Below are 24,599 nucleotides of genomic sequence, written 5' to 3'. Positions count from 1 at the left end.
ATTGTTTGTGGGGCAAAGCAAGCTTTGCTGCACCAGGGCACTCGCTGCAGATGGTGCCCTAAGTTAATTTACAGCAAGCTGGCCGCTGAGCACTCACTGGAATATAACTCTCGTTAATTTCCCCTGACAGACAACTAATGTTTTAAACTATTCCCCATAGAATTGATCACCAGTACAGTGCTCTTTGCAGGCAGAGTTTAACGCCAGAGCAGGAACTAGCCCTGCTGTATGTGCATTGTGCCGGTGCTGGTCAGCAGACTTTCCTTCTACTGAAAGAAAAGGAAAAGATGTCAGCATTTGATTTCCCGGCAAGACAAAGTCCACCCAGCTTGAGGAAGAGATACACCAGTGAAATAGCATACTCTAAGAACTTCTTTACCACCCTGCTGCTAATGTCCTCTTTTATGGCTTCACACTAGGTTCTTTTCTGGAGGAGTTGGAAACAAACGTGAGCAATAGAGCAGCAGATTTTTACCGCTGGTAGCACAGTTACCCGGTGTCTCTGGTAGAGCTGAAAGGATTTTACTGGGCAGTGCTATCACTCTCTTGCTCTGTACTCCTCCCATCCTTGAATTCTGCAGACTTGTGTTGGCTCTTGGATCTGAAAACCTCACTGCTCTGGCCAGGTCTGTATCGTAGCTGCTGTTTGCCCTCTGCTTTTATTCCCCCTTCTTCATTTTCCTACATGAAACGCCCAAGAACTTCTCACATGATGCAACAGAAAGCCCCATCAAATTTCTTTTCTTCTCAAAGTTACTCTTTCAGAAAGAACAACGGGGAGAAAACATCTCTATGGCATAACAGACATCACAACAAGTTGGCTTCAAAGTCCTTATAAATAAGGTTTATTTCACCCAACATGTCCCCTAATCACTACTCAGTTCACTTCAGGAAGCAAACAAAAACTACCATATTTACCATTTAACCCTTACCCTCTTTCCCCAGCAGATAAATTGTAAATATTATTACACTAGTACTTCTCAGCCTCATGTTCAACTTTGCAATATAAACCCCCTCAAAAAAAAAAAAAGGTAGAAAACCACAGGAGTGTGGGATGGTCTCAAATCACACTATTCATACAGAATTAGCAAAGAAAACCAGAAAGATGAATGTGATCGTACTTTCATTACACAAAGCTTATCTGTAAAATATATTTATTGTTAAGCATAGTTTAAAGCATCAATATAATTGTGCAAGAAACTTGGGCTTTCATTTGTTAAGCACACTAATCTTTGGAAATATGATTGTGACTAATGAGCTATGTTATGTGGTTTAGATTATTATTTTATTGCTATTTAGTGGAAGATCTGGACTCACAGAAGCTGATGAAAGAAGAAAAAAGAAAGCTTCAGTGCTTTTGCACTCAGATACCAGCTTCTCAACCTAATCTTTAGGACAATTCTCTATTTATTTATAGATTACAGGCAACACCAAATCCTATTTAATAGCTTGCCTGAAGCAGATTTTTGTCATCACAAATGGAAGAAGGATCAAAGATTCAGTGTTCCCAGTTTGGGAGCTTCACCATAAAGTCTTCAAGAGTATTCTTAAAACACCAACAAAAAGACTGCACCACTTCCAACCACTCGAGTGTTTAATTCACATAATGCATCATTTACTTATTCTAACAACACAGAGAGCACATCAAAACACGCAGCAGTAGTTGTTTCAGTTTTTCTTGGAATTCTCTCTCTCTCTCACCTTCTACAAGGACACACTTGTGGTCAAGTTTTTACCAATTTAACCAGATCCATCCAGGTATTGAAAAATAAGTAAAATCCTTCTAAGTAATCTTTCAAAATAGAACACAAAATATAGCTTTGTTCCAAAAAAAAATAGATGCATGAATAACTTTGTGCATCAACAATGGTTCTTATAACAAACTGTAGAATTCATTGGAGAATAGGCACTCTTTCTTCAAAAGCGTTCAAGACACTTATATTTAGCTCAATAAAACTGATTTTTAATAGCTTTTTTTTTTTTGCTAGGCAAAACAGAAGAGTCATTTAAAAATAAGTAGACACACAGAAAAGCAGCTCCATCACTGCAATGGCTGAGGTTGGAAGGGGCATCTGAAGATCACCTAGTCCAACCCTCCTGCCAAGCAGGATCACCTACAGCACACTGCACATAACTTAACTTCCCCCTAAGAACCAGCGTATGTGGAAGAACAATGTAGCTTGTATTTTTGGCAGTGCTCCTCTTCAACATTACTCAGCATAAACTGATTACGCTCAGCATAAAATCAAGGCGATGCTCTGTAAACCCCTGAAAAATGTCCATTCTGAGTTTCTAAAGACTTCTTAATGTTCTCAACAGAAGATGGTCACTTCATGATTTTGGTTCCAATAAAAATACCAGAACTCCAATTACTGCTTGATAGGCCACTTCCAATTTTAAGCCATGTCGCTTTAAAATGTATTTTTAATAATTCATTTAAGCAGCGTTATCACAACATTACAAGGAGCGAATGAAAAGTCATTCAGTGTTCTGCAGGAAAAATATGAAAGGAACTGCTAAACATGAAGGAATAAATGCAACTCAACACAAGGCTGGGAATATAGCAGCTCTGAATGCATAATACTCTACACACACTGATTCATCGTTACTTAACAGTCATAACAAAACTATGCCAGAACAAAGAATTGCCACAATAATTTTCTTTTCAAGGTCAAAAATTAACTTATGGGTGATCATTTATTATTTTCATTTTTTTTCCACATTCAGTTTGACTTTGTAGGAATAAGTATGTTTTAAGTACATTTATTTTTCCATCATGTCACAAACAATAGGTTCAACAGTGGTGATCTGAAAGAAATATTCTGTCAACTTTTATGCGAGTGTCACTATCAAGATGCAGCTGTCCAGCTACAGTACAGCTCACTTCTCAGAGTTTTTATTAGCATTAATTATTCTCCGTCGCGTCTCCTGGTTCTTGACCCTGTTTGCTTCATACTGGAAGAAAGATAAGGTAAATAATAGATCAGCTATTATCATTAAACAGATAAGTCAAATTTAAAAATGTAGACTTATTACTCAGGAACAGAAACAGTATATTTGATATATTAGAAATGCAGTTCATGTTGATATCTCTATATTCGTTCATTTTTGCTTCAAAATTAACATTTATTTGATTAAAATACTTGTTTCTAAGTTTGAGTTTATTAAGCTAAATAGTATTAGAACATTCTAATAAAGAAGATTCAGTTAATCTTATCAGTTAATCTTACGGAGGAAGTTAATTACATATCCATCTTAAGTATGACAGCTACACTTCTCATATGAACTAGGAAAAAAGTTGCATTGGTGCTGTTCTAAAGCACTGGTCAGGCTCTTTTGCTTTTAAAAGATATGAACTAATGCAAGTGTGTCTGCATTCTGAAAAAAGAATTTGTTGTCAGACTATTTTTTTAACCTATTTTTTCACTAACCCCTTTTTTTTTTTAAAGTAGAATGAGAACAATGGATCTTCAGAAATTTCAATTGTACCTATTCTATGCTTGTGAACAACCTTTCAGGTTCTTTATAGTAATACCATACTAATGTGTATTTTAAGAAGGCAGACAAACATAGCCTTCAAGAAGTCTTTTTAATATAACGGCTTCAATGGAAGGAAAAAACATAAGGTCACAAGGAAAGAAACCTTGTTTTCCAAATCTGTGCTACAGTTTTTACAGGGTGAAAAATGGAATTTGACACAAGTATAGATGAAATTAATTCCCACAGACCAATCGAGGGAGGAGCAGCAAGAGAGGGGCCCAAACTGCTCTGGCTAGAAGGAACCTGTGAAGTGTCAGTTTCTATTTGCAGTATTTGCTTGGTTAAAATTGAGTATTTGGTTATTTTTGTATCTCCCAAAATAGTCCATGCCATTTGTTAAAGCCAGATACCCACCCAAACCGCACAACATGTAATGATGCATCTGAGACCCACCCAAGCTGCACTACGTGTTAATGATGTATCTGACACTTCCACCCGGTTTCAGGAAATACAAGAAGTGATTATTGCACAAAGTTTTGTGCAAGAAGCAATCATTCTGAGCTGTAGTCTGCAACTATTTCAAGATTTTTAATCTGACAAGAAAAACACTGAAATAGTAAAACCTGTAAGGAAATCTCATCAGCACATATATTTACATCTTCACAGGGAAATACTGACTGTAACAGCATCCTCTGTGATCCCAGTTGTTACTTCCTGTGTCAAATCTTGCCAAAAGTAGCAAGCAAAGGCAGAGATGCATGTTCCGTTGATCTCAACATCATTTTGGGCCTTGTTCATGCAATTTTTTTTTAGGTAAATTTGTCAGGTAAAAGTATAATTGAGGTTTCAAGAGCTCACTCCAGAATGTGCTTACATATCGAATCAAGGCCTATTTATTGCTTTGTACTACTTAGTAAAACACAATAATTTCTATTGCACGGACTTTAGAATTTCTTGTATTAAATATTTAATTTTTATTAACTTGTTTATTTCTTACCTCTTTCTTTAGGCACTTCCGCATCTCACGGTCAATATCATTGCAATGGCCAAAAAATTTCAAAATGTTGTGCTAATAAGTTAGGGAGAAGAAAAAAAAATACAATTCAAAGGTTTCTTCCTCTGAAGCACTAAGCTTCTTAAAAGTCACTTGGATTTTGCAATATATCCTGGCTGTCTTTTCCACTTCTCTTTTCCTGAAAAATGATGCTTTGTAACTTTTTTACTGAGTAGCTAGATGTTAGGTACTTCTAAACATCATTTGAAGCATCCCTATCTTGCTGAAAGTTTAAGGTACTCACCATGTTGTATTATCAGACTGAAATATGATACCTACACTGGAGCCATTAAGTCTAAATGTAGAGCATACATTTTATTGATCTAGGAATCAGTCTTACAATTAGCACTGGCTTCGTTAACATACAAAAACTTGGCGTTCTGAACTCATTTGTGATTTATAAAGACATAGGAAGATTTCCAGGCATCCTGGAGGCAAAGAACTCGGTGCTTCGTTATCCCTGCTATGTGAAGAATGTGTTGTGGGTCCAAAAGATGCAGCCACTAGACTTAAGTGACTGAAACATTAAAACCAGTATAAAAACAGGATGGTTAATGTTTCTCCAAATATCAAAGCTGAAAAGGATACATTTATCATCTTTATGACACAGCTCATCTATACGCCTTGAGCATACTTAAGTGTTACCTAGTTTTCATTAGGGAAACTGATGCACGTTTCTGTAGCTGATGAGAGGCTAGATGGATTTATAGAAACACGCTGAACACTATTAAGAGTTCAAATAGTGGGCAAAGACAGATGTCTGCCAATAGAACATGACTGAATTTAGGAGTGGGTTAATAAAGTTTATGACAGACACTTAACTATGGCAGTGCTATAATTAGCTTGTTTATACCTCTCTGCTTTATAAAGGGCATCAGATGACACTGAAGCAGTTGCATGTGATAAATGGTCACTTTACTTCAAGCTGATCTTGCTTTTAAAACATTTATATTTTAGCCAATGCAGATTTAATATTTTATTCTATTCTCACACTAGTATGTCCATTTTCAAGATGAGCACTCCACATTTCAAGCTAACTCCACTCTTACTAGTGCATACAGTGAGTTGAATCTACATTTATTTAGGCAGACTCCTAAACTGTCAACTCTTTTTGGCTCAGATTATGAGGGGGGGAAAATTGTTTTTCCAAAAATAGTTATTACTCCCATTACAGTGATACGAGTGCAAGACAATATGCATTTCTTTCACCTGCCATCTATAAAAATAAGTCTTTTTAAGGCACGCACTTGGCATAAGAGCAGAGCTGTTAAAAAAAATAATCAAAATAATGACATCGAATAGGAATGCCATTAACCTCTCCCCACTAGATCTAAGACTTGATATAATGGGCAGGTCCTAGATTAGGAATAAAATAAATCAAACTGACTTTTGTGAAAATGCAAATACTGGACATACAATTCAAGATAAGGCTTTTCACCCCTCAGGAACATTAATTTAAATTATATATGAAGGATCTTCATATATAATGAATGCTGAAGGCCATTTCAGCATTTTGACAAAACAGCAGGTAGTCACTGATAACTATAATTAAGATCACACTCTTCAGATTTCAGTGACTTCCATTTCAAAACACTATTTCAGTACATTTCCTTTCAATTTTAAACAAAAACTTATTGCTTCCTTTTAAATGGTTGTGAAAGAAGCCATCTTCACTCTTTCTGTTCTGAGAGCACCAGCACAAATATGTTCTCATAGGCAAAAACAAGACTGACAAAAGCAATTCGTCTTCATGTAAAAAGATGAGCTTCAAACCAAAACAAGAGAATATAATCGTGCATGACTGTATTATTGCTGTTCCTAATACCTTCCTAAGTCAAACTGGCCACAGAATCCTTTGAATCACTTTCAGTTCCAGCTCTCTATTAAACTCAAGGTAGTCTAATAAGCTACATTAAAAATACATGTATATTAACATTCATTTAAAAAAAATAGTCAGCCATTACTTTCAAATAGTAAATGAGTATTTGTAGATTCAGGTCAATACACAGGAAGCCCAACTACGTATGTACCAACAAGCAGGACAAATCTGAGTGTAGTTTCTTTCCTGATTGGCTGTGTTTTCACAATTATGAAAATTCAAGACAACATTTTAAATATATATTGCCTATCAGAGTTTTATTGTCCTCTTAACTGACAGTGGCAGTCACTAGATTTGGCAATCCTTTTGATACCATAGTAGTTAATGTACAAAGAGTCTTCAAGCTTAATTCTAGCTACTAAGCACCTGTACAACATTAATGTTGTTTAAAAAAATTCAACTAAGAAAAGATTAATAAAAAGAAATTCACTACAATCTCTCAAGTTGCCTAAAGCAACATTTTCAGGAAGACTAAAACCATAGAACTCAAGAAAAACAAACCTTACAATTAATATACCTTTTGATTTTAAAGTTTGGAGATGTTCTACCCAAGAACTCTGTATCTTAGGTTTAAAATATCTACGTAGAGCATAGGAACAGAAAGACAATTGTGTAAGAAATGCTGTGTATGAGATGTCATTAGCAGATTCAAGGTTGCTTACATTTCAAAACATTGCAGTAACAAAGATCAACAAAGTGAAATTGCTGAACAAACCCAGTACAGTATACTCATTAAAACTGGATTTTGCAACTAAAACTGTTCTCTGTATTGTCGTCATGTAGAAATCATAAAAAAAAATAGGTACTACTAAAGTTTTTTATACGTTAGTTTAGCTACTTTAAAATCAGATCTTCAAAAATGTTGTTATCCCTCTTTCACCCAAACTTCTTCACTCATTTCATGTATTGTCAGTCTTGTTTTTCTTTCTGTGATGACTTTTGGAAAGATAAATTTGGAGTTCTGATCAAAACAGATAACCACATTATGAAAAATTATAAACATATCTGAAGATGGAGGTGAAAATACTGTAGATTACATGTGATCTTGTAAGCCATTGTATATTGTATTCATATCCAACATTTAAATATACTTTTGTCCACATGGAAAATAAAATTAAACTAACTTTTCATGCACTAATACATAAATATATCTGCACAGAACATGTATTTAGAGTAACTCGGAGAACTGGGTATTATAAATAATAATGCACAATGCTGCAGATAGCTTTCATTGCAGGGGCTGACTCTTCTACATCTGAAGTTTACTACTGATCAAATTTTTAAAAAGGCTGCTAAATGTGGGAGAGGAAGTTTCCGTCTTGAACCAATGAAGGAGCTGTAGTTGCCTCAAGACAATTTGCTACTTTACATCCTAGTAGGTGCCTACTAAGAAGTAAAATATCCATTCACATTTAGCTTTCCAAGCACTGAACGTAAGGCATGCTGCACGCCCTGATCCCCGTCAACACATCTGCTTATAAATAGACTAACGCATCTGGCCTGCGGACAGCTGGAATACAGAAATGCTGCAAGCATACAAAAAGACAGCATTTGAAGTTGCCTTTTTTGAGAGAGAAACACGCATGCACAGAGTACTAAAAGGCACAGAAATTATTTAAATTTTTTAGATAGGTCCATAGTTGTCAAGCACTAGCACAGAAAATTTTATTTTATTTCCTAGTGACATCACAGGCAAAGTTTTACATGCAGTTGTCAGATACCTCTCCAGTGAAAGTATACTAGTTACATTTCCTGGCTGATCTGCCTAAAGGAGGTTTTTCTCTCTATGATCATACAATACTCTCATTAATTTATCTGACACTCGTTTCCCATCCCACCCACTCTTTTCTCTGCTCAGAACTCCTTACCTCCTTGTGACATTTCTTGAGCAGACTGATAATTAGGTTACATTCTTCGGTGTGCAGATGAGGAGACAGGTCTGGATGCATCTTAGGTAGCAATGATGTTAGTAGTTCAAGGCCAAGAATCTGAGAAGATTAAACGATATTAAAATATGTATAAGTATAAAAAAGCATAAATAAGAGTTCAAGTTGACCACTGAAGAAATTGTCACATATTATTATACAAAAAAATAAAAAATGCTGCTTAACATGCAAAGTTCATATTACACAGGTAAGTAAAACCAGCACATGCCTTTTGTTTATCTGCAGAGCCCAAATATTAAAGTTTAACTGACAGTTTATATTCTTTGTGATCAAAGAAGCTGAACGCAGTATTTCAGATGTGGCCTCAAGAACGCCAAGAAGAGGGGAATAGTAACCTCCCTTGATCTGCTAGTTACGCTTCTAATGCAGCCCAATATGCTGTTAGCTTTTATTGCCGCAAGGGTGCACTGCTAAATCATGTTTAACTTCATGTCAGCCAGGACCCCCAGGTCCTCTTCTGCAGGGCTCTACGAGGCAGGAGCAAATTTGAGATTTTTTTTTTAATATATATATTATTTTTAAAAATATTATTTTAAAATTATATCTATTCCATTTTAAAATATATATATTCCCAGAAGTAATTTTCAAGATCTTTTGTTGCAAGGGATGATAATGTGATATAACAATGACTGAAATAATATGACAACTTTGTTGCAGAAGATCACTGTACCAGGGAGGGAAGTAAAACGTCCAGTTTGTACTAGGACAAGTAGACATCTTGACAAAATTCTCCTTGTATTAACCATACTGCCACTGAGTTAAATAGATCTCTTTTGGCTTGTTTATTTAGTGTTTTTTTTCATCCCCCCTCCTCCCAAAGAGAGCAGCTTGCTAGCTGCAAGCATCAGGCAAATACCGCTACACCTTGTACTAAAGCAGTCATTGCTGTTTTAACATTCCAACTAAACAATCTAAACATGAGTAGTCAGAGGTCAGATTTTACAATTGCAAACTTCCAATGCTCAGCTGCAGTGCTGGCAGCTATGATCTACTCTTCTATTCCTAGAATACTCAAGTAATATATTTGGCTTGAGGAGCTATCTACACTAATTTACTCAGTATTTCCCATCATGCGTTCTGCTTAACAAGAATTATATTCCCACAAGCAAACAAAATTTTAAAAATCCAAACAAGTTTACAAGCCTCTGGAGACCCACGAGAATACATTCGGCATCATGTCACACAGACTTCCAGTCATTTATTTCAAGACTCTCCCCCATGCTATCGGGAAGTCTAACATTACACTACGCGCACTCCTAGCACAGAAGCTGGATACCACGCGAGTTGCTTAAGCATTCAATTCAATAAATTAACAAATGAGCCTTTAGAAATATGACAGCAGGAGCATGACTGTAACAGCGAAGTGATTAAGAACCCTGCTGTGTTATTGCCACCAGCTTTTGATTGCACACCACACAAAGTCAATATGCTTTAAATTTATCAGTAGAATTTTTGATAGCACCAAAGTTAGCATTCCCTTGAGAGGGTGACCTGCTCGATGACTGCACATTACTTTAACACGTACGAACCCGGCTGATTATTAGACCTCTTTATCATTCAGCCTCTGACCGCTCTTCCTAAAACTGTCATCTGAGCTGGCTGTCTCGGAAGAAGAAAGCAAGGGTAACGCTCTAGAGAAACAGGCAACATGCACATCACCACATGCCAGAAAGTCAACGGGAGCATTTCAAGGAAAATCATTCTTTCTAAACTAAGATTAGAAATCACTGCCATGTGCACAAAGTTTTCTCAGAAAAGCTATCAATGCCACAAACGGGTAACAATTATCATAGCTGTATTTCATCAGTTAAAAGCCTTCTAATGACACTTGACCCAAATGAATCCCCAATGGCACCTCTTACAGGTCACAAGACCAAGAAGCCACACCAGTTCGCACATAGGTCACTGCCCCTTACTTTATTTTTCATATTATACTCAAATATTAAGATCTTTCCAGTTGTTACCAGATACAGCATGCAGTTCATGTAGGCTACCAGGGATTAAAATAAGACATCTTACAGAGGTCATGGAAGGCTTACCTGGAGCCTTCAAGTACTTTTGAAGTTCACGACTGAACAGTGTTATCAGTGCTAAATATTATATTTATGTTTAGGAGTGTCAGGTGAGCCAGCAATCTACAAATGATCACATAAGGCTAAAATGTTTTTGCCAGAGGGGAATGACTAAAAGAGAAAAAGAGTTTCAAGGGTAACAAAAATATGTATGATAAAGGAGAGTATGAGCTGTTGGTTTCCTTAGTTGCTTTTTAATAATGCTGTAACATAAAATGAAGATAGCAAGTTGCCATCTTACTAAAATTTAAGTCCATATGGACAGAATTTTATATAGGTGATAGCTCGTAAGGACACTAAGTATGAAAAAGTACTAAAAAAGTAAGCAGAAAGATTGGGAAAAAGCCATATAAATCACTCTGAGGAAACTATTAACCGAAATGCTGGATAAAGAATGTCAGCATAAACATGAAATTGCTGTAGAAGAAATATCAGCAGTAAAGTAGAGGAAAAATATTAGGAAAATACAGCAATTATTTTAAGAGGAAAATGGACTGTAGAATGCTAAGCAAACATTAATATCTGAAGCAAATATTTGGAGAGAAGTATTTAGATGAACCTTCTACACAAACACGTGGACATATTTCATTGGGTCGCAAAAAAGTGTTCTGCCCTTCAATGTGTCTTATATGAGATTCTGAATTCTGCAGTTTGTCCTTCCCTGTTAAAAATTACAGTATAAATTTAGCTAAATGATTTGGTTGAACTGTTGTAAGAACTAAGAACTAACTGCAAATTTCTATAAACTATTAGCCTCCGAAGGTGGAAGAGATGGATAAAGATGATTGCTTTTGTCAACTTCCTCAACCAGTTTCTAAATCTACACTATCCTTCAGGGAAAAAAAGAATTAAAAGTGCCGTTCATCTTAAAGCGAGGAAAATAAAGGATGTTCTAGCTTTATGGTTTCCAATATAAAACAGATTTTTAAAGAATCAAAAGCCTTAGCATCTCTGACAACGATACTTAATTTCCAGTGATGACACATTTTGCTTAGAAAAATAACACCTGGAAGATAATCCTCACCCAAGCCATCTTGAGTACTATGTATATCAAATCACTAAAGACTTCCTAACAGGAACCACCATATAAATTATTGAGAATTGACACCCATCCCTAATCTTAAAACCTATCTACACGCTTGTTCAATATGTCAAATATTGATTTTTAATGCACAGAAGGAATGTGCAAGTATTATGGAATTGCAGATACCTAGCCAGTAGTCGGGAACCAAAAGGCTGTCCCAAAAGAAGAGGCCAAGAACACTGCATGCACTTCACTCACATGCCTGTTAAGACAACAAGATCTAGGATGAAGTGCTTGTTGCTCTCCAGTCGCTAGCTTCTCCTCCTGACCTCCTTACAGGAAATACCTAGACATGGGGAGAAGGAAGGGGCTTTGTACATTCCCTCTTCTTTCCCAAATGAAGCGTAAGACTAGCACATCAGGAATCAAGGGAAGAAAAGATTACAGTTTCTTTCTCCTTTTCCCAGAATCTCCCATAATGAAGAACCAATCAGTTCCCTGAAGCAGAAGCAAAAGTAGATGAGGTTGCCTTTTTAAGCTCACTGATTACCTTAATGCTTAATATTTCCATGTTTAGGAGAAAACTATTGAAGTTTCAGTTTAGGTAAACGTTTTCCTCAGATTTTTTCCATATTTCATTAGAATGTGTTAAAAGGCTATTTTTTTAAACCAAATTTTGCAATTTTTTCCATTTAAAAAGTTGCACATGTAAGTCATTTATTTATTTTTTCCAAGTTTCCAAAGACAACAGTAAAGAAAAAAAGAAGCAGAAATTCACATAGCGATCACAAAAAAAGGCTATTTAGAGTAAAACGCAAATCCTTGTTTGTCAACACTGAAGATGAAAACTACAGCTAACTGCATCCTCATCATTACTCACTACGATCCTTAACCCGAAGCACTGAGCTTTCTACAGCACCACAAAACACTTACATTTGCTGCACACACTCAAATAACACCCACAGGGCAGCAGTGTGACCAAGAATATACTGACAGAGGAGGGAAAGGCAAGCAGACCTACAGACTCCCAGAAAACCACTGTATCCCATGGGTAACATTCATTTTGCACTTTATTTCACCGTCCAAGTTGAGTAAGCCCTCACATTTTGGTCCCAAGTTCTCAGTTACACAACATTGTCCCGTTTTACTGGATCATTTGATCACAATTTCTGCATTCCTAGTATTATCAGTCATAGACATTAACTTATGAATGTTTCTGATGATAGCTCAGAGTACTCAGAAGATTCAATGAAGTGAGAAATCACAGTTGATTAACAGGAATTCAAAAACCTGGGGGAACTCTGATCCTTAGACCCTGTCTTCAGCTTTCAGTAACAGTTAACATCTTCTAGATCAGGGTATTCTAGTGTCATTCTATGCTGCTACTCTTACGTTGCCAGTAGGCACGCTGAGAATGACCCTTAGCTCGCCAACATTTCCAATAAATTACATGGTGAATAAACACCTTCACTTTAATAAATAACTTTTGGCTAAATCTTATAAGAAGTAGTCACAATCTCTTAAACTTCAGTCCTCAAAACCACACACTGGTCTTCCAATATCACATATTAGAATGGAGGGGGGTTAATAATTTACATACATATTTCTGAAGACTTGTAAGCAGCAAGGAAACACAAAAAAGGTGTGTGGGGGAATGATGCCACATTACAATTTTCTTTACAGATTCTATTTACTTTCTCTGAGTCTAAAGAATAAGAAAATAGTCTGACAAATAAGATTGAAATTCATTTTAACTTTTTCTTGACCGCCTTCTGCCCACAATTAAACAGCCTTCCCATTAGGATAAATGCTCACCTGTTACTCTTAGCAGTAAATGCCTGTTAAAGTGAGATCGTACCCAATTTCACACTTACCAAAGCAAGTAAAGAAGGCATTAGTCCTAATGAATGAAGCAAGCTGAACGCCAATTTGAATACCAAGTAATTTCCACGGTTTCATTTCTGACTAAAATAATAGATCAACTAAAGCACAGTAGGGCACTTTCATCTCTTATCGATTACCTAAGGATTTATTCATACAACAAACATCACTGTAGCAAAGGGACAACTAATGGTATATTTTTATTACAATATGCAGTAAGTTACACTGTACTATACATCACTACATCACCAGAGATTATTGATGTGATCTCCTATTCCTGCTGCCTTCCCACTATGAAGGATCACATTTTATTCTTAGATACTCAAAAGCTACTGATCGCGATCAGCTTGGCTGTCCTGTATACATAAACCCCACGTTCTCCCTATCCAAATTCAAGAGTCCTTATAAAAAGAGACCAAGTAGAGAGTTACAGATCACGTTCCTTGGCAGACTAATTGCAGCACTATCTTGGTACTACAGCTCCAACTGTGCAAATGCATATTTTCTTACAAGAAGAGCATTCATCCATAGTTTTCAGGCGTTTAGGTAAACTGGATTGCAAGATTGTGCTATTAACAGACCTATTACATTAGATCTCAGAAGGAAAATAAGACTATTCGGACAAGAATGACAAGACCCAGGGAGTATAAAATTAAAGTATGCCAAAAGATGAGGCGCTGTTGACAAATTCCTGTTTTGTGCAAGCTGCTCTTGTACTTCAGTTGCCTCCACCAGACCAGGCTTCACTTCATTGCTATTTCATTCTCTTCCCAATCAGGCAGGTAAGATGACCAAAATTTAATAGCTAGCAGAATTTCCTTGCCTACTGTACAAGCATTTTCCCACTTGTGAGAGAAACATGTGAAGAGGACCACGCTCCCATCAGAGCGCAACGCCTCATCCCTTGAGCACCAGGAGCTGCTCAAGGAAGCTGCACAGCAGTTGGCAGAAGGCAAACGCTGCTAGCGTTACACACCTCCGCCATAAGGAGAAAGGCGCTGCTGCCCCTAATTACCAGGGCTTACGCAGAAGAGGCCCAGAGACACCCCACACTGCTTTCAGCCCGTAGCTCTCAACATTCCCAGGAGTCCTTAAAATACTGCGGGGGCACGGGAGGAAAAGCTCAGGGAGCTGTAACGGGCAGTCCCTTGTTCCCTGACAGAACAACGGGGCTACCGGGAGCCCTCCTCGAGCCGGGACTGAGGGCGTGAGGCGAGCAGGGGCACCCAGAGGCCGGCCCCAGCACAGGCCAGGACCAGGACAGGGCTCCTCAGGCCGAGCTGCGCAAAGACACTTCCCCACAGGCCCCTCTCTCCTATAAAGGAGCCTCCCCTCAGAGCCTCTCCCCTCAGAGCCACCCCCGCACTTACTCCGCTCCCCAGGGCCGAGCCCCCCAACACCGCCCCACAGCGCCGCCCCCGCCTCGGTCCCGGCCGGAAGCCGCCTCAGTGCTCCCGGCGGGAAGGGGCCGCGCGGAGCGGGGCTTCCTGCTATTGGCCCTCCCGAGCGCGGCGCGGCGTCTGATTGGGCGCTTCGAAAGGCGGGCGGCGGTTGGCGGGGCGCGAGGCGGGCGCGCTACTAGTGCTGCTGCTGCTGCTGCGGCTGCCGCCGCCGCCGCCGCCAGTGGTGCTGCGGTGGGCGGCATTGCGCGCCCCCCTTGCGCCCGCTGCCTGAGGCGCAGCGGGTGAGCCGTGGCGCCGGGCTTCTGCCCCCTGCCCTCTGCCCTGACAGGAGCAGGGCCGGCCGGCGCTGCTCAGAGCCCTCAGCAACCCCCCTCCCCGCCCCCCTCACGGGTGAAATATTTAATATTTCCTTTAATCTTTCAAATTTTCAGGTGTTTTTCGTCATGGATGAGGTCGTCGCCGAGTACATCCGCAGGACCGTGCTGAAAATCCCCCGCGATGAAATCATGGGCGTGCTGCGGAAATGGGGCTTTCTGTCCGAGACCCAGCTGGGCGCTATAAACTTCCGTCAGACCAAAGACAGCATTTCTCAGGAGGTTGTGCAGCTCTGTGAGGTAATCCTGCTCCTCGGGGCTGCCCGTCAGCGACCGGCAGGGCACGTGTTGGAACGCCAGTGGTTAAAATGGATTTTATTTGGCCATAACCTAGCATTAAGTAATAGGTTGTAGGCTGGGAAATGTCAAGCCAAGCTAGTAACAGCCTTAGTTTTGCACGGTTGGTAGGAGTGCAGGGTTGGCCCTCACTGAACATGAAAGTACGTGTTTGGAGCCCTGAGGTGCACGAGGTAGTTAAAGATCAGGGTGTCAGCTCATTAAAAAATGAGGATGTTTCTAAACTATAAAATGAAGGCGTTAATTGAGATGTCTACTCTATATATAATGCTAATGAAAATCTCTTTAATACAGGTAGTAACAGCACTAGTTTCTGTCTGCTGGAGCCTCCTGTATAGCATCTTTAGTGCTGTAGGAATGATCAAACATGCTATAATCACATTCTTATGTTGCTGTGTAAGCATATACTCGCCATTAGCTCATATAAATATAAAATTTTGAGGATTTCCGCAGTTTTATATATTCAATGGTTCTGTCTAGAGCTCTCTGGGGCTATATATAACTGGGCTGACACTTGAGTGTTCTAAATTTCCATGCTTCTCCTTGTGAATTACGTAGACAGATTTGTGGGGTTTCTTGTGGTTTTGTTTGTTGTTTGTTTTTGTTTTGTTTTCACTCCCATTTTAATGTCACTTGCTTGTTTTTTGGGGAGGATTTTCATAAGTTCAATTTTTTGAAAAATTTCCTTGTCTAGCACTACTTCCATTCTGCGCACTGCAAGCAGAAAAGTTTTCTGATCTGCTACTTCTGTACTCTGACTCTGGTGTAACAGGACTATATATAGTATCATAACCCAGATGTGACAGATACAGTTAATATTGATACATCTTAAATTCTGTAGCTTTTGTGTAGTTCTCTTTGAATTTCATACTGAGATTATTTGCCACAAAAGGATTAAATTAATTACTAAGTTATTCTTAGGATCAGAATTTTAAAACTGTATGTTTTTGAAATACTTGTCTATAACAAGTAGCGTCATAGTTTCTTATATCTTTTTATGCTGTAAACGTTAAATGAAGAACTAAGCATGTTAAAATTCCCAACAGTGAAATACTTGTCAACTTTGCATACCGTCATTAATACCCCTTAATTTTACTTTCTAATTGCTTGTACATCAGACTAGAAGGATGATGTTCTTGCTATTGCTGCAGAAGAAACACTTAACCCTGCCAAAATAGCTTTCATTAGTGATATCTCAAAACCGTATTGTATGTATTGGGACCACCTTTGGTGTCTTAGAGGAGAGCGTGGATGCTGTGGACCTGAGTGCAATGTGATTTAAACTACCTGTCCTGAGATTTTTCACGTCAAATAGCGCAATAGAGCATTCTGGAAATGCAGGTCAGGCACCATGCTCTGTCATTTTTCATTCCAGGAAAATTCTGCAGACGTAAAGCAAGCAGCCATTCTGGACATAATTTGTAAGTAAAAATGAATGAAAATAACTTCCTTTTTCCTTTTATTGAATAACTTGCTAACTCCTTTAATTACATGGCAAGTGCCTTAATAAGGCATGGATGCATTTGTTGGAAAAAGATGACGTTTTAGATTAATCCTATTGAATCTGACCTTTTTTTTTTAATTTCCAAAGTTCTAAATCAACAAAAGCATGTTTGTTTCTCCTAAATTCTAAATAGATGTCAACTGCAGTAAGTCACACCCAGAACACAACTATAAACGTAGAGACTTCTCCAGTTTGCGCTGAACCCTAAAATAAGTAACATTTTGCTCCAATAGGGCATGACATGGCCAAAAACTGTCAGCAAATACTCCGTGTGAAAACTTCACTCCAATACTAATTTCTATCTTGAGTAGAAGAATCATTGGCTTATATAACACTCTGCACTTCTCAGTTTTAGTTTAGACTGATATTTGGTTGTTTTAGGTCAAGTGCTTCTTTAAAACATTAAATATCCTTTATTAGTTGCTTAACTAAATTACAAGAGATCTTCCTATCTCTTTTAATTAAAAAAGTATTTGGCTTTTAGGTTTGCTATTGATGGTAGTTAAGAATGCTGAATAAATTATATTGACTTATCAGAAGTAATGACCTGGTCATAAAAGCAGAAAATGATTTGTTCTTTTAATTACTTTTTGATGATAGATGATGTTATTGAGCAATTGCTGTTTTTCCTAGACAACAACATCTATCCCAACAAAAGAGTGTGGAGTGTTTACCAGATGAAAAAAACAGGTAAGTACCTTTCCTTGCTATTACTGTCCTTAGCAGCTTACTGCAGTGCTGCCTCATACCATATCTTTTAAATACAGATATAGTCTGTTACGGATTTATCTTTAATATTTTTCAAATACTTTTAATTTTAATCTTTCTAGCAATTATTGGAAAGTAATTACTAATCAAATAGTAACATATATAACTCTACATATATATCAACAATGAGGCTCATTTAATACACAGATCTTCTAAAAAGGCTGTGCAACATCAGCATTTTTCTCCTTAATATTGTTTCAGCAAAACTGTGAAAATATCTCTTAACTAGTTCTTATAAACAGAATTCTGTGATATCTTTTTTTTTATAAACAGAATTTATTTTCTTGTTTAACAGGGGAAGAAACAGACTTGTTTGACTTTACAAATTTCAAAAAAAAGTTTAAAAGACGACTTCAGTCAGCTTTGAAAAATGTAAGAAAAAAATCCATTCTAAATTTGTTGCACAGGTTGGGTGTTAGTGGATTGTTTCCATAAGATTAGTGAGATACTTTTTTTTTCTTACAATCTGCATCAAAATGAAACGGAATTATTCATTTGGGAATAGTAAGAATGATAAGAAGTGCATGAGAAATAGGAAAAACTTATTGCATATTTGTTTTATTAAATTTACAGTTATGCTGGAGTGAAATAAAATATGAGTTTGCCTTAAAATATGGCATCAAAAATAGTTTCTGATTTTAAAGTGACATTTTGTGATGGTCGTGAGAACTTAGCTGTGACATTTTATATTACAATGGCTGAAAGATCTCCGTCAATAGCAAGAAGCAGTTTCGAGACTACAAAAATGAGCATGATAAGAAAAATCTTGAAAGGAGGTGCTATAATCTTACTGTTTTTACTGAGCAATTTGTAGAAGACTTTCCTTTAGCTTAATTGCTTTGTTAAAGCCAGGGAGCAGAAGAATGCCTCTGAATAATTAATCACTTCTTGACACACAGTATTCCCACTGGCAAACAGTAGAGGGCAACAAATACAACTCAGACTAACAAATAATCATATTTAGTTCATAAAGCTCAAATAAGATTTGCAGTATCTTCATTTAAAGAAAGGGGGGAAAAAAAGCCTACTTTACAAAAAACTTTGAGAGGTGATACTGGTCCACATGTTCAGTTTCCAACCTGCTTGTACAAAGAGCTTGACTGTGTGCCTCTGTCAAAGCAATTTTTTTTTGTAAAGGAAGCGTTCCCACTGTTGTCTCCCAGACTGAGTCAACGTAGAAAGCAGCTGAAAGTAACAGTAACTGAGGTGCAGTTCTACAAGAACAGGAAAAGGAATACTCTGCAAAATTTGACTGTGCATTCTTGAACAGTGGTAAATAATATGTTCAGGTCTAAAATAGCTAAGCTGATCAAAAGTTTAGTTTCTCAAATATCAGACATTTGAAATACTGCTACTTGTCCTCCATTTAAATAGACACGTTTTTGTTGTGTTGCTCTTTTCCCAAACGAGAGAATCGGGATTTTTGTAATAAGTTATTTCAGTTCCCATTGATATACATTTTCTTCTGAAGGCGGAAAATAAGTCATACTACAGTTTGAAAGGTGACTTTTTTTCTTTTTGTGAGATTATCATTTTCCTGTGGAAATTTGATTTAAATACAGTCCTTACCACACTAGTGGGATTTGTTTCTTATTCAAGCAGTGGTATAGTATGTTGTGTTGGGTCTTGTGATTGCAGACTTAATGATTTAATTTTTCTGGACACCTGAATGTGCATTTTGCATTTCAAGCAAAACTTTTTCTATTCAGGTCACCATCAGCTTTCGCGAATATGAGGATAATGCAATCTGGATTAGAATTGCCTGGGGAACACCATATACAAAACCAAACCAGTACAAAACCAGCTACGTTGTATACCATTCACAGACTCCCTACGTCTTCATTTCTGTCTCTGTGCTTAAGAGCAACTTACCTCTGCTATGTCAGGTAGAGAACAAAACTGTGTAGACCCTGACTCCACTGCAGTCTTGTGGGTCTATAATTCTGTTAGCTTCTAAAAGGAAGGATAAAGATTGGTCACTTAATGAAATCTTTTAATTTGCATGAGATTTTTTTCCCCGTTCGGTCTTGAATTAAAAAAAATAGGGTGGGGGGACACGACTCTATCTATGTGACCTTTAGAATGTGCATCATGAATAAACTCAGTTTGTGATTTTTGCTGATCTTAAATTATTCTATTTTAATCAAATGTTAGGCAATATTCAGTTAAATTATCTTACAGAAGTTGAAGTTAAATCAACATAGTTAACAGTTCTTGAAGTTAAACAATGTCAAGAATTAAATGCATGAGCTCATCAGGCGATGTTACTAACTTTTTCCATAAAATCGTGATGATCAGTGTTTGTATTCTTCTTTATCTGTTTAGCAGATGCCCATAGTAGTGATTTCATTATTTTATTAATCTGCTTTATTTATGTATTTTTATCTGATGAGGCTGATTATTTGGTTAATTTCCTGAATGCTTTGTAGATTAGCCTAACCTTTGTAAGCATCTATGCAACATCTTTCAGACATGAGTCCTGCTAGCTAAAGAGCAGTTGCTCCCATTGAAACAAAAACATCTCAAAATGTCTAGAAATACTATCTTTTTCTATACTATAAACACAGTGATGGTTAAAGCTGATGTTAAAACAATTTCAATTTTTATTTAAAGGCACTGGTTGTTGCTTCCAATTACCATGACATCCGTGAAATGGAGCTTCGAAGTCATTGTTTAAACTCCCTTAAAGATATCGTGTTTAAGAGATATAGCCAGGTGAGCCGCTTCACAAGTACATCCTAAGATGAGTCTTGCTTTTTGTTTCAGGCCTAGTTCTCACCCCCTAGCAGGGGAAAAATTCACCTCTTCCAAGAGATCATCAAGTTACAATAATATTGAACTACTGAGGTGGACAGCTTTTCATTAAGGTAACATTACAGTGGTGATGTAATTACTTGGTATCCCACTTACTCTTTATTATTCCTGATGGTTAAACTTAGTCTATGTGCCTGACCAATTCAATCCTAGGACTTTTTAGCATTGTTTCATTAGGCTTCTTAGAGTAATGATTTGGAAGCTGTTAGAATGGACGCTTACTCTGCTCACCCATGTAAGGCTTGTAATTAGGGAAATGTTCACAAATATCGTAGGATGGGGGTTGTTTACTCAAAAAAAGCTAGGCTTTTTACTCTTGTAGTCAAAAATTGGAATACTCACTTTCAGAACAAGAAATGAAAAGAAATCTGGAAAGATCTTTTCAGCTAAGGCCTCTAAAAGCAGAAGTGAACTAAATTATTTATTTTTTTCCTTTTTCATTTTTCCCCAGAACTTCCAGACCCACTATCCAAAACAAGAAAAGAATGTAGCCACGGAAAATGGTATGTGTATTTGAAATCAAATAGAAGTTTGAATGTCATTACTTGTAAGGTTTGTACTTTAAAATATCTGGCTTATGAAATGAGATTCATAATAGGGAATGTGCTTGTGTTACATTGACATATTATCCATCCCTGGATAATATGGGTATCACTAGGAGAGGTAAATATTTCCCCCGTGACTGTCATTGGACACATGTTTATGAAAGCAAGAATATGCAATCAGCAGTATCTCCTTTCCTATTAGCTTGTGTATTCTCATTCCTCACCAAGAAAGAAAACGTGATGCAAACAACTACCTTATGAAACAGATACTGATGAATTCTTTAAAATTATTTCCAATTTTTTGTTTGAGCATTCACCTGATCTGAAAAGTAATATTTATATCAGCTGGAATGGTTGTCTTTTTTTGGTTTGTGTTTCTGATTATATTTTTTTCCTCTTTGCTTCCCTGCTTTTTCCCTTGCAGTGGATGTAAGGATAATTCAAGAAGACAAAAGTGAGAAAGAAAGAATACAGAGAGTGAATCGGGAAGTTTTTGGTGATGGTCCCCAACCCAAACTCGAATTTGCACAATATAAGGTAGTGAAGTCAATAAATTTTGCTTTATTTTTCTGTAATTTTAATATAGTTATAGCTACATTAAGCTGCAAATAATAAATACGGTATTTATTCAAACTTCAAGGAAGACATTTTAAAATAAGTCAGTTAAAACTAGCATTGGAAACAGATTTGCACTGAGACTTGGTCAGAACACTAGATCATGTTTCAGTCTTTCAACCTTGTTAATTATGCATTTTGACTTGGTTTTGAAATAAAACTAGACTTAAACCTGCTATGTTTTGAGGCATGAGAAATGATGGTTACTCGAAGTACATTTAAAGCTCACATTACATATTACACCATCATTTAACTTCAGGGATAATGCTGATTTTATCTGATAAACAGATACATTGGAAACTCTGAGAGATTCTTAATGACTTGCTGTGTTATTGAACTGGCTGTCACTTCCACCAGAGAACTGTTTGCCACAGGGTGGCACCCTCTGATTTTATTAACAAAATATTTCTCCAACTAGAATCATGTTACCATTAAGAAATAATTAAAAAAAAAAAAGTGATTCTTCTACCTCGTTGTTAACCTGTTCAAACTCATTTGGTAATCTCAGAGATAACAGTAGTTTCATAAACACTTAGTATGCTGAAACTTGCAGAACGTCTTTGTGACCTCGTTGGCTACTAATCACTTTTGTACTTGACTCAAAAAGTTTGAAGATAAAAATTAAATACGTCTATTGTAACTGAGTTGAAATGTTACTTACAGCTGTAACTACTCACGGTGATGTACAAGCTATTTGGTATACAGCTGTACAGTTTTTGCCTCTGTGTCATGTCATACAGACAATGCAATTTCTTGTCCAATATAAATGATTCTATGATTCCCCAAATATTACACTGTTTGGATAATAAGTGCATAAAATGCATGCATTTCTTATACTGCCTGGAAATTTTGTGTTAACAGCTTGAGACAATGTTTAAAAGTGATCCTAAAATGGATGTTTTGGAGAAAAGAGAGCCATTCAGATGTCTGGTCAAGTTTTCTAGCCCAGATCTTTTAGAATCACTGAAATCCTTGGTGCCAGCAGGTAAGTGTTCCAACTCTGTAAAATGCAGGAAAAATCCACGGAAATATTTTAATCATTTTACTTGCTTCTTGCACCTTGTATAAGAGAGTCTGCATGGTTTAGAAATGCATAGAAATTTGGTACAATAAAAATGTTACCACTATAAAACTTCACATCTAAACACATACCTATTTATTCTTAACAGTTTGCATGTAGATACTCAAGCTGTGTTTTCAATTATGTGACAATTATGAAAGGTAAATATTGGCTGAGTCAAGCTATAATTATCTGTTTCTCTCTACAGGTATGGCTGATGCCCCTCTTTCGCCACTACTCACGTGCATACCACAAAAAGCTAGGAATTATTTTAAAATTAGAGAGAGGAAGGGTGTCCTTCCAGGAAGCTTTGTACGCCCTTAATTTAAACAGAATTTTTTTCATATCGAAATACACAATTTGTTTGTTACTGATATTAATCTAAATAATAATAAACTTTAAGATTTTAAAATCCTAACTTATTCTTTGATATTCTCTTAAAAGCTTTTTGTTTCTGGCTTCAGGCTAGCCCTTAAAAAATAAAAAGCCGGTATTTGTGAAGTTTAAATCATGATTATTTTAAATTTAAATGTGATGAGTGCTCTTACCTGTATTTGCTATTAGAAGCTAAAGCCTAATACAGATATAGTAAGACGTGTGTAGCTGTTCAGTTTACTGTTACGGGTATAGATGGCTACGGTAGTGTAGGTGGCCTTCTTATTTCTGCTGCAGTGCAGCGATGAAACAGAACACGTGCACCATTTTAAATACGTGAATAATCCCATTCGAATAAGTGGAACTACCAGTCTGCTTCTGGCCAGGCATGTTTTTGTCTTGGTAAATGAAAATTTTGTTTAAAGATGATTGCAGGGCGTGGGCTAGAAGAGACTCTGGGAATGAAGAAGTCAGTAAGAAGTTTCCATCCAGCTTTACTGTATTTTAATTCAAATTCAGTGTTTTTACTCACCAAGGGCAATAGCCAACAATAAATACTTAATTTAAAAAATTATAGCTATTGGTATTAATCTTATGAAGTATTATCTTAGAGGAATACAGTGAAATTGGCAATAATTTTCTTTTGAGATATTCTGTGTTTTGGAGTGTGTTTTTCATTGAAGACTTGATCCTTCTGCAATCTTTGCACGCTGCCACTTTTTTGAGCATGTAAGGATTGCAGAACGGAGATGGCAACATTCAGTGATGCAACCAATGGCTTTACAGTGGAGTTCTTTAGCTCTGGTAAACAGTAATTTGTTACATATAGATATTTTTATGTAACTTGCTGTATTATTTCTAATATAAGATAAAGCTTTGGTCTGAAGATTCAGTTACAGTGAATGTATATTTGTTTCTTAATTCTGTTACCTGGAAGCTTGTTGTGCGGGTCCTTTGTGTACATGGATTTCCAATTCACTTCAGATATGTTGATATGAAGAGACAGTCTCTCAAAAAACCTTCATGGCAGAGCGTAACTGTTTTCAAAGGTTGCATGGAAATGTTTTTTTCATTTCAAACTGTAAATAAATGTGTAAACTAAGTCCTCTCCTAGAAGTTTGTTTGGCATGGCTTACTGAAACATGACATAGCAGATACCAGATTTCTGATTTTGCCATCTCTATATAGTGTGTAAGAAGTTAGGGCTATCCACTAGTGACAGATTTTTTTTAGCACTTCCACCTGTGATTTCAATGTCATCTTGACCAAATATTTAGTGCAGCATTAGGTGTCTGAAACAAGTCCAGGTTTTGTGTGACACAGAAGCCTTCATCCATTAAGCGTTGGCTCTCAGTGTCTCACGCTTACCTCCTCGAACTCCATTCCAGGAGTCGGACCTATTAAGCTTCTGCTGTGTATTTCAGGCTGTGCAGTGTTCCTCCTGCCATGCCCTCTCCCAAATAAATTAAAGCCTGAGATAACGATTTACCACAAGGTTTCACGGTTCT

At 37.1% G+C, this 24,599-nt stretch overlaps 2 protein-coding genes across 5 annotated transcripts in view; one reads left to right on the top strand and one right to left on the bottom strand.

Moving 5' to 3' along the window:
• Positions 1-14,841, bottom strand: part of CMC2 (C-X9-C motif containing 2) — a 101,658-nt gene extending 86,817 nt beyond the window's left edge. The window contains exons 1-4 of one of the 3 annotated variants that reach the window (XM_013176696.3): positions 14,707-14,841; positions 8,282-8,401; positions 4,478-4,549; positions 2,407-2,955 (exon numbers count right to left, since the gene is read on the bottom strand). In XM_013176696.3, coding sequence (XP_013032150.1) covers positions 2,881-2,955; positions 4,478-4,549; positions 8,282-8,362 — 228 coding nt within the window. In that variant the 5' untranslated portion in view covers positions 8,363-8,401; positions 14,707-14,841 and the 3' untranslated portion in view covers positions 2,407-2,880. The other 2 variants (XM_067004764.1, XM_067004763.1) reach the window with 2 other exon arrangements.
• A 32-nt stretch (positions 14,842-14,873) lies between these two features.
• CENPN (centromere protein N) lies at positions 14,874-24,193 on the top strand. Of its 2 annotated transcripts, none has more exons than XM_048075070.2 (11): positions 14,874-15,020; positions 15,171-15,353; positions 16,786-16,831; positions 17,515-17,604; positions 17,978-18,054; positions 19,392-19,568; positions 20,296-20,397; positions 20,948-20,999; positions 21,466-21,578; positions 22,518-22,641; positions 22,925-24,193. In XM_048075070.2, exons 2-11 carry the CDS (start codon positions 15,183-15,185, stop codon positions 23,038-23,040), a joined length of 1,068 nt encoding a protein of 355 aa, XP_047931027.2. In that variant the 5' UTR covers positions 14,874-15,020; positions 15,171-15,182; the 3' UTR covers positions 23,041-24,193. The 2 variants fall into 2 exon arrangements, with proteins under 2 accessions (XP_047931027.2, XP_047931028.2); XM_048075071.2 differs by having other exon boundaries at positions 14,876-15,020; positions 17,548-17,604.
• Positions 24,194-24,599: the final 406 nt, after the last annotated feature.

Source organism: Anser cygnoides, chromosome 12 (genome assembly GCF_040182565.1).
Source record: "Anser cygnoides isolate HZ-2024a breed goose chromosome 12, Taihu_goose_T2T_genome, whole genome shotgun sequence".
In the NCBI taxonomy this organism is placed as follows: Eukaryota; Metazoa; Chordata; class Aves; order Anseriformes; family Anatidae; genus Anser; species Anser cygnoides.
This window is presented reverse-complemented; position numbering and strand designations above follow the sequence as displayed.

Bases quoted from the DNA above. Each gene is read 5' to 3' on its own strand.
- CENPN (XM_048075070.2), top strand. From the start codon at position 15,183: ATGGATGAGGTCGTCGCCGAGTACATCCGCAGGACCGTGCTGAAAATC. The intron at 15,354-16,785 runs GTAATCCTGCTC...TTTTCATTCCAG, and splicing joins AGGTTGTGCAGCTCTGTGAG to GAAAATTCTGCAGACGTAAA. The intron at 21,579-22,517 runs GTAGTGAAGTCA...TTGTGTTAACAG, and splicing joins TCGAATTTGCACAATATAAG to CTTGAGACAATGTTTAAAAG.